The sequence below is a fragment of the Protomyctophum parallelum genome, assembly GCF_964188405.1.
Source record: "Protomyctophum parallelum genome assembly, chromosome: 8".
NCBI classification, from domain to species: Eukaryota; Metazoa; Chordata; class Actinopteri; order Myctophiformes; family Myctophidae; genus Protomyctophum; species Protomyctophum parallelum.
Genome location: NC_139703.1, coordinates 32,479,424 through 32,492,538, shown reverse-complemented (window position 1 = coordinate 32,492,538; position 13,115 = coordinate 32,479,424). Strand labels below are relative to the sequence as shown.

The window sequence follows — 13,115 nt, the reverse complement described above, 5'->3', positions numbered from 1 at the left end:
TGTTAATTGCTACCCGTTGTTGTTAGCTTGAAGAATTTTTGCTGAATGTTCGCATATTATGTTGCATGTGGTTTTATTGGCCATAATTGAAACCACCTGTGACACAACCGCAGATATATTCAGACTAATCATCGTGCCACCCTTGTGCCACCATTCTCCAGTCCTGAAAATAAAGTCTGTCTTTAACTTTGTCGCTGCTATCTACGTTTAAAAACGTAGCTAGGCTATCGGTACCTACTGGTGCTATCTACGTGAATGTTCGTAGACAACCAGGATTTTTTAATCCAGCTCCATTGAGCTTCCAGGATTTTCAAAGCGCTGTATCTCAAAAGGTTCGAGCGCTGTCCATGGTGAGCCGCCGCGCACCCAACGATCATAAATAATTTGTGAGTTTGTACCGCATCGCTGAGCACATGTAACTGGTTGTAACGATAGCTAAGGGGTCACTGGAGTGGTCACTGTGCTCATAACAAAAGCCCCCACCTCCCTGAATAACCCGGAAAGGAAACGAGGATCGTAGAGTTAGTGGACAGGTGGCATTCCTTAGGTGTGCGTATGCTGCCACCTGGCTGCACAGAAAAAGTTCATTCTGATCAAGAAAATGGGAGAGGGCAATTAAAACACTGCCACAATTTCATCATCACATTTTCTTTCACAATAGGCAGATGATGAGTAATGGCTGTCCAAAAATATGACACACAAAATAAATATTCCAAGTCTGTTTTTCTTGGCCCCGGGTGTGTTGTAAAACAATATTTTCTTGTTGTAGTCACGCAGAGCTGTCAGCATTTGTGTACATTTATAAATTAATACATAACCCATGGTTCAAAAGAGAATCCAAAGCATACCCAGTTGACTATTAAGTTTGACTAATACTTCTAGGCAAACTGCTTCCTTGTATTTAACATAATATGCCCATGCTGTTATAGTATATCATTTGTCTTTGTTCCTTAGTCCATGGCTCTATTATGAATGGCTGCTGAAGACACCAGCCTTCACCAACACATGAATAATAATGCATTCACACAGTTAAACACAGATAAAAATATGCATGTTAAAGAAACTAACACAAGACCTAATGCCTAACTATTTTGACAGCCATGGTTGCCAAACTTGCCATATACGGTACTGTAGTAGTCAGCCATGTGTTAGTGTTGAGATTATATTAGCGTAGTAGTGATTAGATGGACTGTGCCATTACAAAAAAATAAGGGAAAAAAAAGTCCTAGATCTAATATCCACAGCAGACATCTGTCCTCTCGAAGATCTAGGAGCTGAACCTCGAGTTTTTGTTCAATATTTGTAAGTCTTGACAGTTGTTTCATATTGTATAGTGTCAATATTACAGAGCACTCCGAGCTACATTCTGTGAATGAAAGGTGTCATTCAAATAAGGTATAATAAGAGCAGTCTGCTAGCTTTTATTACTGTGGATTTTCTGTCAAAACATTGGCGCCCAGGTGACTAACATAATGGTTTCAAATTCAGAGGGATTCAATGGCAGGCTCCACAGCATGACATGTTTTCAGAACATCCCTTTCATATACCTGAGGCTTTTGTCCGCACCGTTGTGTGATTGCCTCTGTACATTGTGTCTGCACGGAGATTCCGCAGAAGAATAAACGCTGTCAAAACTCAACTGAAATGACAAAGCTGCGTCAAATTAAAAATGTTAGTACTGCGATTTTTGAGCGGCACACCATCTCCAATAAACAGCCATGTGTGTCCCTATGTCTGTCTGTCTGTCTGTTTAGAGTATGACCCAGACCTATTGACCCTGCTGTTTAGAGCCGGGCCATTCACACACACACACACACACACACACACACACACACACACACACACACACACACACACACACACACACACACACACACACACACACACACACACACACACACACACACACACACACACACACACACACACACACACACACACAGACTGCACTGCTCAGTTCACACAGGTGTGATTTTACATTTCTAAATGCTAAATGCATTATACAGTACAGCATGTTTTAATCAATATTTGTATGCTTCCACAGCTCGAAGCTGCTCTTCACAATCCAGTTCATTGTGCCCTGTTGGGTTTCTCTGCAGCGAGCACCTCTTTACCTCAAGGCTACCTCTGGGTAAGTTACAGTATTGTGTTAATGTCTGGCTTTTATCATGTGGCAGCCAATTCTATGGACTTTTAATGTTGTCTTGCTCCCCAAAAAATCAGCAAGGCCCCCAAAATAACCTTTGTTAGCCTAAGCACTTGGCATTGAAGAAAGTAATGAAGAATTGCACCTTCCTATACCAGATTCAAATACAATCAGTATTTATTGGACCAAATGTTGTCCTTAACCAACGTCTGTGTGTGTGTGTGTGTGTGTGTGTGTGTGTGTGTGTGTGTGTGTGTGTGTGTGTGTGTGTGTGTGTGTGTGTGTGTGTGTGTGTGTGTGTGTGTGTGTGTGTGTGTGTGTGTGTGTGTTCTCTCTGTGAAAACAATTAATTCACCTGAATGGTGCTAATAGTTGCTACTACTACTTTCTTTCTTCAGCAATATATGCAATACATGTACACAAGGCATCACCCAAGTCTGCAAACACTTTGAGTGTACAGATTTCCGGACTAGCTATGGACTAGTATGCTTAATTTATACTGTAGGTGTCACAGGTTGAGAGCTTATTTGCTATGTTTGCTATGCAACACAGGTGTATAAATCATGCTTAAATTGATAATTAATTTATAACGGGAGTGTGCAACTATTCCTCTTTATTTTTACATTGTTTCTCCTGCACCTTACAAAGACTTCACCCTCAGCATTTTTGCTGAGGGTGAAGCATTTCGCAAATTGTCGTATTTCATTCAGCTTGCACTGTGCGTGAAATTAACATCTAATTTGCTAATGCAGCAGCTAAAGTAATTATGCAATCAACGGGGTGGGACTGCTTTCTAGTTGCATGTTTGCAGGAGTTCTTAAAAAGGTGCAGGCTCAACCAGCCCAGGAAATTATGTACTTAAATTTGAACTGAATTTGACATATTGATTATTGAAGAAACTTGCCAAAACATTTTGGATGGACAGTGGACACACAATGCAATTCTAACTGAGAAGAACTGAATTTGGGGGATTATATTTGGATCACAAATCAAACCCCTGAAGTTTAGAGGGCAAAAAAAAGACAAACTAAATAAAATGTTGTTTACAACCCACTGCAGCGATCAGGGAGCTGACCCAGTCATATAAAGCAGATAAATGACATGGGATATGGTTTATCCATGTTCATGAGTGAATACATAGAACGTCTGATATATTTACTGTATGTTTGATTAAATTCTGATTACGTTTACCACATTAACCCTGATGTCCATGTATACTATAGTCCACCTTTGCACGTGAGCTTTCATGTGAGCTTGTACGTCTGCATTTATTTGCTACCAGAGTTGGGACTGCGGTGCGGCATTCACACCTACATCGCACCACCAGTCCGTGCATTTGACTCTGGATATAATATGTGCATTTGACAGCCCCTGGGGGCCGTTCTGTTGTGTCTGACATCAGTGCACATTGAACTTTCTGTTCCATATATGTGGAGTTGTCAGCCCCTTAGGACACACATAGGCCATGATATTCCACCTGCGGTAGATATTCTGTAGATTGAAATGACCCGGGTGGAAATGATCCCGATGCCAGAGCTTGACTATTGGCAGAATGGAATGGAGAAGTTGTGTGGGAGGTTCAAGGTCATCTTCGATTTCTTGCAGTAGAGTAATTATTGCGTGACTGACTAATCTATACCCTTTGATGATTTCTTGCTCAGTGAGTGGAAACAGTGTGACTGTTGTTCCAAAGATTATCTCGGCATAGCCTAGGGCCCGTCGGCCCGAGGTCTACGTCTGTGGCTCCTCCTTCTGCTGCCCTCCCCAATAACCTTCCTTTGACATACAGTGCATATACTCATTACGGCTGCCCTCCACAATTACACATGTCCTCTCATCAAGTTGTAAACATTTGACAATTATGTACATTCACATGAGGGGAATGCGTTGCCTTTGCATTATTTGTAAAGTCCTCTGCAACGTGGTCAGATCACCAGGCTCGATTTACGAACGTAACTCAGTTTCTTTTCTTGGTACCTTGGGGGGAAATGTGAAAGTTGAATTAATAATAAATAGCCTAAAATTAATTTGAGGTGACAGGAACACCTTCTAGATTTCCTGGAAAAGGCAGGTTCTGGAGTCGAGCACTGGCCAGTTCAGGCACAAAATAAGCCCTGAATACAGTACATACTCAGCATCCTGCCATCCTGCTTTCCTTTAACATACTGTAGGCTGTATATTCATTATACTGCTGCCATCCCCACTAACCTTCCTTTAACATACTGTAGGCTGTATATTCATTATACTGCTGCCATCCCCACTAACCTTCCTTTAACATACTGTAGGCTGTATATTCATTATACTGCTGCCATCCCCACTAACCTTCCTTTAACATACTGTAGGCTGTATATTCATTATACTGCTGCCATCCCCACTAACCTTCCTTTAACATACTGTAGGCTGTATATTCATTATACTGCTGCCATCCCCACTAACCTTCCTTTAACATACACACTCAGTACAGCTGGCGTCCTCAACAGCCTTCCTTTAATGTACATTACTCATTACCGCTGCCTTCACCACCACAACTTTAGTTCAAGATGCTCTTATTTGCACCTGCTCTTTAGAAGCAGATCATTTTCAATTCGCAAAATTGACCTTTGCAAATTGTGAACATTGATAAATGCACTGACATGTGTACTCAGTAACACTTCTCTCCTCCATGCAGTTTGCACAGTCCTCCCTTTAGGTGCATGCTTTACCACCACACCGCATCAAAACGGTTTGTCCTTATTTTAAGCATAGCAAAGATTTGCAATGAGAAGATACCATTTATACTTAATCGTATGACATGTCCGCCTGACAGAAATCTACACGCTTAAAATGCATTGCATCCGCAACATATTGCGGGCTTGTACTTTGGCATGTGACACTGTTGGACAATGTATATACAAAATAACTATACATTTATTATAAAACAAGTATAAATTAAGCATTTACAATTTGCAGAGATAAATCGCAACAGCCTTACCCTTACGGTTTAATGTCCAACATGCCATACATTGTACATTCATTCATAGAAATGAGGAGGGAAAAAGAAGAGTAAGAATAGGACTTATTCTGGAAAAATAAAAAAAGAGAATGTTGCTAGGAAACCAAATTAATATAGTATGCAAATTTACTGAAGGTAACTACAGGGAGTTTTATGATGAGTGGGGAAAGAATGTGGTGGAAGAATAGTGTATCACAGTGCTGCACTTGTGGGGATTTAACTTGATTTAGAAAGAAGGAGGGCGAGATTTCACTGGAAAAATAAAATACATCTTCATTTTTCATTTATATTACCACTATTCTTCGTTTTCTTCTTCAAATTTGTCACAAAAGTGGACAATTTATTGGGCAGTCCTCCCAAGACTTGGAGAAGGTGTTTAAATCAAATGAAAGCCCCCTAGGACACACAGGCAAGTCCTTCTCCGTTTCTGTGTGTGTGTGTGTGTGTGTGTGTGTGTGTGTGTGTGTGTGTGTGTGTGTGTGTGTGTGTGTGTGTGATTTCATTCCAAAGCCTGATTTATACTTAAATCTCACAACACGACACACTGCGACGTGTTGTGAAGTTGTAGATTTGCTGCTATTTTCAGTGTGCGACACCAGTGTATAACTCAGCCTTAAAATAAGATCTTGGGCGGACTAAGATGGGGGAAAGGAGATAATATACAGTAGATCGCATTTAGAGTAGCTTACGACGATATAAGTGTGCAAGGGAGACTAGGCTATTTGACCTTGAGGCGGCCTTGGAGGCCGTATCATTACAGATCAGTCGAAAGCCCCTTGAGCTTGTCCTCTCACATCAGTTATGGTTGTGCGCGTGCTGCTTGTAAGTGTTCCAGCTATAAAACATTTTTGTTATTTTATCACGGCCTGTGTTTTATGGCTGAGTGCAGACCGAATGTCCAATTTGGGACAATAAAGTGTTGCTGTTGGGAGACAGACTTGAATTTGATTGTGGTGGAAGAGGGTGTGTAGCAACTCTCACTGCATTACAAGGTGCAGCTCAGAACTGTTAATCCCTATGCACTTGAATTCCATAGTGAAGTCATCCGTTTTTAAATCATAGCCTCCAGGCAAAGTGACCCTGACCCTGCTCATGTATTTTTCATAGCTGTTTTTTCCACAGACTACGTTTGTCATCCCTCACAGAGTTAGCTGATATCAGAGGCAGTTCCTGAACCCGCTGAGCTAGCTAGACTTCCAAATGTACAGATAGGTGCATGATAGATGCTAGAGAGAGAGAGAGAGAGAGAGAGCTATGACAGACAGACAGACAGACAGGCCTTTATTGATCCCTGTGGGGAAATGCAAGAAACCATTTAGTAGTACAGCATCCAAACGCATTTAACATAATCAGAACGTTTATAAGGCTTCCAAACAACCCAAGGGATTCTATAAAACCATAGTTCCATTGCAGTTCTCTTCCTTTAAGGAAGATAAAAAGCACTATTGATAAAGAGTGGTAGGGTGGAGAATCAATCATGAATGTCATTGAAGTCATGAGATGTTGCACACACCCTATTTTCATTTCCAGTGTGCGACACCGGCCATGCAACTAAGTATAACTCTGGATTAATATGAAGTCGTGCGGACCCAGCGAGGATAAACAAATGGCTGTGCATTCCCACCCCCATTGAGCTCTATACCTCCCTGGCAGGCTTGTCAAATAAGGGCTGACACTAATCATGTTAAAGTGAGATTGGCTTGAGGGGTTTTCTCTGGGCTTCTGAGTAATGACATTGTTTCTAATCAGCCTAATACAAAAGTGTTGCCCCGTGTTGCCTCTACCTAGTACCTACCTTCACTGTCCCACTTTTCCTCTCCGGCATCCCATCTCTCAATTTTCAAGAGACGATAAAGTCGCCATTAACTCTCCTTATTACCCATATTCAAGTGGCGAATATCCATAGCGTCGCCGAGAGACAATTTGGTATGCTGCTTTTGTCAGAGTCGATGCACGCTTTATTGACCCATAGTTTTGGCTCCTTGCAAATACTATCGAGCGGAGCCCACCATGCCTCCATGCCCACCCAAAACCCACACCAACCCACTTCCTTGCTTGGTCCAGCCAGGCCCATCTAATTAATTCTGGCAGGGCATTTACTGCTGGGGAAGTTTTTTCTGCTCCCTGGCTGAAAAGAAGAAGCTGTCCAGGGCACAAGTCCAGCTATCTATTCCTCTAAATAAATAGTGATGACTTTGTCAGGCCACAGTAATTTCACTAGATCTCTTGGGGAATTGAATCGAGAAGAGGAAGAGAAAGTGCATGGTGCTGGCGACAGGGGTGGCACGCACCCATTCCTGTGTGTGCGTGTGTGTGTGAGAGAGAGAGAGAGAGATTGAGTGGTTTATACACTATATGTGCAGATGGAGGTGTGAGTGTGTACTGTACGAGGTGGTAGAGTGTGTCTGTGTTAGCTGCACAGAGTCACTGGAAGTAGAATTTTTGGGGGCAGCCTCCCTGCAAGATAAGTCCTCCCTATCTTTCTCTCTCTCCCTGTGAAACAAACCATTATTTGTTCTGGCTCGTTCTCCAGGGGCCCACGGGATCGCTCCCGTCCAGATCCCGCACGCTGATACAAATCAAACAAATGATTGCATGCAAATAAGGGTGAGCGTGGAGGAGAAGAGCTAAAGACTATATTTAGCTCATGTCATATTCAGAGACTATGATTCATATACAGAGGAATACATCTTCTAGTAAACAAGTACCCCCCACACGCACGCACATGCACGCACACACATATGCACACACGCACGCACATTTTATTTTACCTGGAAGGTGTATTGCATTTCAGACCAGGTACCTACATGTACAGTATATTGAAAAACACACCGTGACACACTTGACACAGAGTTGTTTGGGAATAGGTAGCAACAACTATCTAATTTAAATTGTGCCAGACAATAGTTTACACTTCACAGGCTCCTGCTGTCTCATTGCCAGGCATAATAAATATAACAAATAGAAAGTCAAGCCTGTTTTTTATGGTGGGACTGATCTTTACAGCAGTGGTTGTCAGGCCGCGACCCCCAAAAATAATCCTATTTGAACTGGGGACCCTCCCACCCTGACAGGCAATATTCATTCAATATTGTGAAAATAACTCGGCTATTTTCCTCTTGCCTCTTTCTTATTTTATTTGACAATTTGGCCAATATTTAACCAGTTTTTATAGTATCGTTTGTTGACCTTTGAATGCATTAATGGACTTTTTTAAATTAATTTGTTTAAAGCAGCTATAACATGCATTTTAAAACTGTTTTTAAAATGTAATATCATATTGCCATAAGTCCCTCAAACATATTTCTAATGGTTTGAGCCTAAATTACCACTTTGATATAACCAGTCCATGGCATTTCTTTTTTGCTTCAGAAGATGTTTTAGCTGCAGTACCAGACTGTCCTGAGGTGGTGGGGGCACTGATATGCAAATGATTTAATATTTGAGTCATTATAATCATCATCATCCTTCGAGTGCCCTCGAGATCTGCGACACAAGCTGCTTCCACTGGTCTCTGTTGCTCATTGCCACACCAAGTTCATTCACAGTCAGTCCTGTGTCCCTACTCAGAACATCTGGAAAAGTGAGAGGTCGTGTTCCTCTTGATGGGCAGGGTAGTCTCCACAGAAGAATATCCGAAATGACCTGGTCTTTTGCTCTGTGGCAGTGTCCAGCAAAGCGGAGTCTTCTTTCTGCCACCACAACTGAGATGGGGGGGGGGGTGCCTCCATAAATCTGAGCTTTTGTGGGATGGTCCTTCCATGAGAGGTTCTGGACACACATGAGGAGTCTTGTGTATGTTCCGTCAAGACGATCCCGAAACTCCTTATTCATTGTCCATGTTTCGGCACCATAGAGAAGGATACTTTCCACACAGGCTTTGAACAGGTTGATCTTGGTAGCTCTTGAGATGTCTGACTGCCATATAAGATGTAGCTTATTACAAGCACTCCAGGCCTGTCCTTTCCTTGTCAGGAAGTCCTTTCTGCTACTGACTACGTATGATCCAAGCTATTTGAAATCCTCAGTTTGTTTGATGTCACTGCCGTCCATGGAGCGGATGGTTGGGTGAACAGAGTCTTCATTCAGAAGCAGGCATTCTGTCTTTTTGGCATTGAGCAATAGGCCAACTTTGGCTGCTGACACTTCTAGTGATGTTAAAAGCTCTTGAGCAGAGTTTATGTGTTCAGCAAACAGTGCGATGTCATCCGCGTAGTCAAGGTCGGTCAGCCACTTCTGACTTTGACGACCAGATCTTCTGCCTATTGTGAGACCTCTGGAGGAGATGGTATCCATCGCTTGCCTAAGGACGTAGTCAACGACAATGACAAAGAGAAAAGGAGCGAGTGTGTCACCCTGAAGGATGCCTGTGGTTGTCTCGAATTCCTTTGTTGGTCCATCAATGCTCTGCACAAAGCAGACAGGGTTCTCATACATCACTGCTATTCCATAGTTGAGCAGTATATGCATAATAGCTTTCCTGTTCACGCTATCGAATGCTTTGCAAAAATCTACAAAAATGATGGAAGCTTTCTTCTTTGATACCCGGAGTTCTTTGATGATTCTCCTTAAAGCAAGGATCTGTGGTAGAGTTGATCTTTTCTTACGGAAACCATTTTGGTTCCTACGGAGAACTGGGTCAACATGAGGTGTAATGCGGTTAAGCAGAAGAGAGTTGTAGATTTTGGAAGCAATGGCTGACAAGCATATACCTCTGTAGTTCCCAGGCTGCTGGAGGTCGCCTTTCTTGGGTAACGGTATGAGGCTAGATATGGAGAAGGCAGTGGGTTTGTTGCCCTTGCGTGTTTCGTTGCAGAACATGAGGAGCTCTTCATGAAATAGTTCATGTTTCCATATGATGGCAGGAATACCGTCAGGTCCAGGGGTCTTTGACTTGCCGATTCCTTTGATGATGGTCTGAAGTTCATCCATGGAAAAGGGGTCAGTTCTGATAGGCAGTTTGTTAGAAACCTTTAGGTTGTAGAATGGAGCACTTAGGTCGACTGGCTGCTGATCAGTCATTATAATACTGCTGCTAGATAAACCCAGGCTTGTTTCCATTCCATACCAGCTTGGAAAATCAACAATGGTAGACATTGTAATCAAAGTGGAAATGCAAATTTGGAACTGAAGACTGAAGAGGTGTAGGAATTATACAAAGTAGGGTGATACTGATGACATCACGCATATGACCAAATCAGTTGAGCTGTTCCTGAGAGCAATTTCCATAAAAGCCCCTATATGATGAGAAAGCTTTATTGTTCAAAATTGCACATTTGTGGGGATAGAAAATACATAGGAGAGCCCCAAAAACACCACCAATTTTGAAAAAGTTGAATTTTATGTTATATGTCCAAATAAATGAATAAAATTATGTGGGTAATAAGAGCCACTGGACCATACCGATGTCAATACATGGCATTGTCTATTCACATCTTTGGTATACAACTATACATACCGGTAAACTTCACATTAAACCTTTTGTTTAGAGTAGAGTATGTTTGTAGTTTTTACAATGTCATTAAAACACTACTGAATCAGTCATTTATGTTTGACAAACACCATAAGTCATGGATGATTGAATTTATTTTGTAAATCAATATTTTCTCCAGGGAATACTTTGGGCTCGACTTTTCGAATAAATCTACATTCATTTGAATAACAATATACATATCTTTGAAAAACGGTGTTATGTTCCATAGCCTGGCGAACACATATCCAATAGCCTGGAGGGCTGGTGGGTCTGAGGTTATGAATTCACAAAAATAACATGGTTGTCTGTGACCGATATTTCTTGTGCACACTGCCTACTGGCAGCATGCACAAGAAATATGATGCTGATCGTTCAAATACTTGCAAGATGAGAGATGCATATTATAATCTTTATTTATTTATTTGTATGCAATGCATGCGTGCACGGCACACGCAGCACACACACACACACACGCGCGCGCGCACACAATGTGTGTCCCTGTGCACTATTTGTTTAAAAGGAGCTTTGGAAAGTTTGCTGTCTATGTTAGTGGCTCGATATTGATAAAAAAGCAACAAATGGCCAATACTGTGTAGCAAACATGGGCTATATGATGTACATTCCACTGACAAAACAGTCCCGGGTGCACAGGGAGGGACACACATAAATGGGAACGATCAGCCAGCCAGCTACTAAGGAACTGTGTGTGTGTGTGTGTGTGTGTGTGTGTGTGTGTGTGTGTGTGTGTGTGTGTGTGTGTGTGTGTGTGTGTGTGTGTGTGTGTGTGTGTGTGTGTGTGTGTGTGTGTGTGTGTGTGTGTGTGTGTGTGTGTGTGTGGGGGGGGGGGGGGGGGGGGGGGGGGGGGTGTAAATGGTGCATTTATTGACACTCTTCCCCTCACAGCTTTTTTCCTTGTCTGTCCTCCTCAAAACAGAGCACTGTCCTTTTTATACCATCGGTGACCCCAAAGTTGCAATCAAGCATATCTTTTCAAATAAAGCATACAGTATGTTGCTTTCTTACCTTACTACATAGACCAATTATTTGTTTAAAACATTGGGACTAGCATTGACCTGGAAGAGACCAGACAAACCAAGTATTACACAGTGGTTCAGGGAATTGTCTATATGTTTACCTTTGGAAAAGATTGCATATATTCTTGAGGACAAACAAGAAGTGTTTCAGGAGGTGTGGGGCCGTTTTATTAGATACATAAAGTACAATAATTTGTCGCATTTAATGGATGGAGCTGAAGAGGAGTAGTGCTGTTGTTGTTGTTTTTTTGTTTTGTTTTTTGGTTATTGGCCCCCAATAAAATTGCAATATTGTTCTGCTGGCATTCACTCTCATTTAGAGCTTCAAGTGCAGGTGTGTGAGCATGGGCCCTGCAACTTTGTTGAGTTTGTAAACATATACAGTAGGTTTAGTGTTAGGGGGGAACATAGAACCCGAGGAACACATTGGTAAGTTCTAAGTTCTGAGCTCTCTTTTAACATGGACATATCTCTTGGACACACAATGTGTCGATTAATGCAGATTTGCTTCAAGCTGCAGAAGGAATTTGAGAGTTTCTCTTTGTTTGTTACTCTATTGATTATATGCACACGGCTGCCATCTTGTCAGCAAGGTGCTACCTAGGTCACGGTGCAACTTCCCATAGACAGCCCATTCATCCAAACAGAAAAGTCCTATCTAATTGTATTAAATAACGTCAAACTCACCAACATTGCTGCTGTACGGAAAGCTTGAATTATCCTCTTTCTATCTGCAATGTTTGTTTAATAAAAATCCACGTATAGACATGTTATGAGCTACTCCCTGTCAAGAAATGATTTGCTGTATTAAGTGCTGGAGTTTGGAAGTGCTCGTTGACTATCACTCAACAACCCATGTGTACCACCTGTTTAGAATTTGCAATGCAGGAGGCAGCAGGAGGTTGCTTTACTGATAACGAGTGCTTCCAAACTCTGACACATTACAGAAAAATAATCATCTGCAAGGAATTTCTTGACAGGAAGTAGCTCATAACATGTCTACGGTGGATTTTTATGAAACAAACACTTTGCAGATAGTAAGACGATAATTCAAGCTTTTCATACAGCTGCTATGTTGGTGAGTTTGATGTTATTTAATACAATTAAATAGGACTTTTCTGTTTTAAGAACTGTTTGATGTTCTAAAGATGACATTGGGAATCCATTACAGACTGTAGTTTATGATTCTGAATGATGTTAAAGTGAGGTAGAGTTACTTTACTGAAACGTAAATTGCTGGCAGGCAAATTCAATGTGTAGTAAAGGAACATTATCCTCTGGCCTCTTTTAGATGAAGGTAGCGAACACACATTGTGAAAGTCAGAGCTTAGAGAGATTTCCCACATCCTTCTCCTCTTCCCATTCTGTTCCCCTTGTATGCTCCTTAGTCCATATAGTTCATTATAAAGCTCCTATTGTTATTTATGAGGAAGAAGTCAAGCATGTATTCTTTTATATACAATTTTGATG

General features: G+C 41.7%; 1 protein-coding gene across 2 annotated transcripts in view; it reads left to right on the top strand.

The window, feature by feature from the left end:
• The window catches only part of arhgef10la (Rho guanine nucleotide exchange factor (GEF) 10-like a), a 168,055-nt gene that overhangs the window by 126,821 nt on the left and 28,119 nt on the right, over positions 1 to 13,115 (top strand). For both annotated transcript variants that reach the window (XM_083771476.1, XM_083771475.1), the window contains one exon: positions 2,045 to 2,131. In XM_083771476.1, the coding sequence (XP_083627602.1) occupies positions 2,045 to 2,131 (87 nt within the window). The remainder of the gene's footprint in view (positions 1 to 2,044; positions 2,132 to 13,115) is intronic.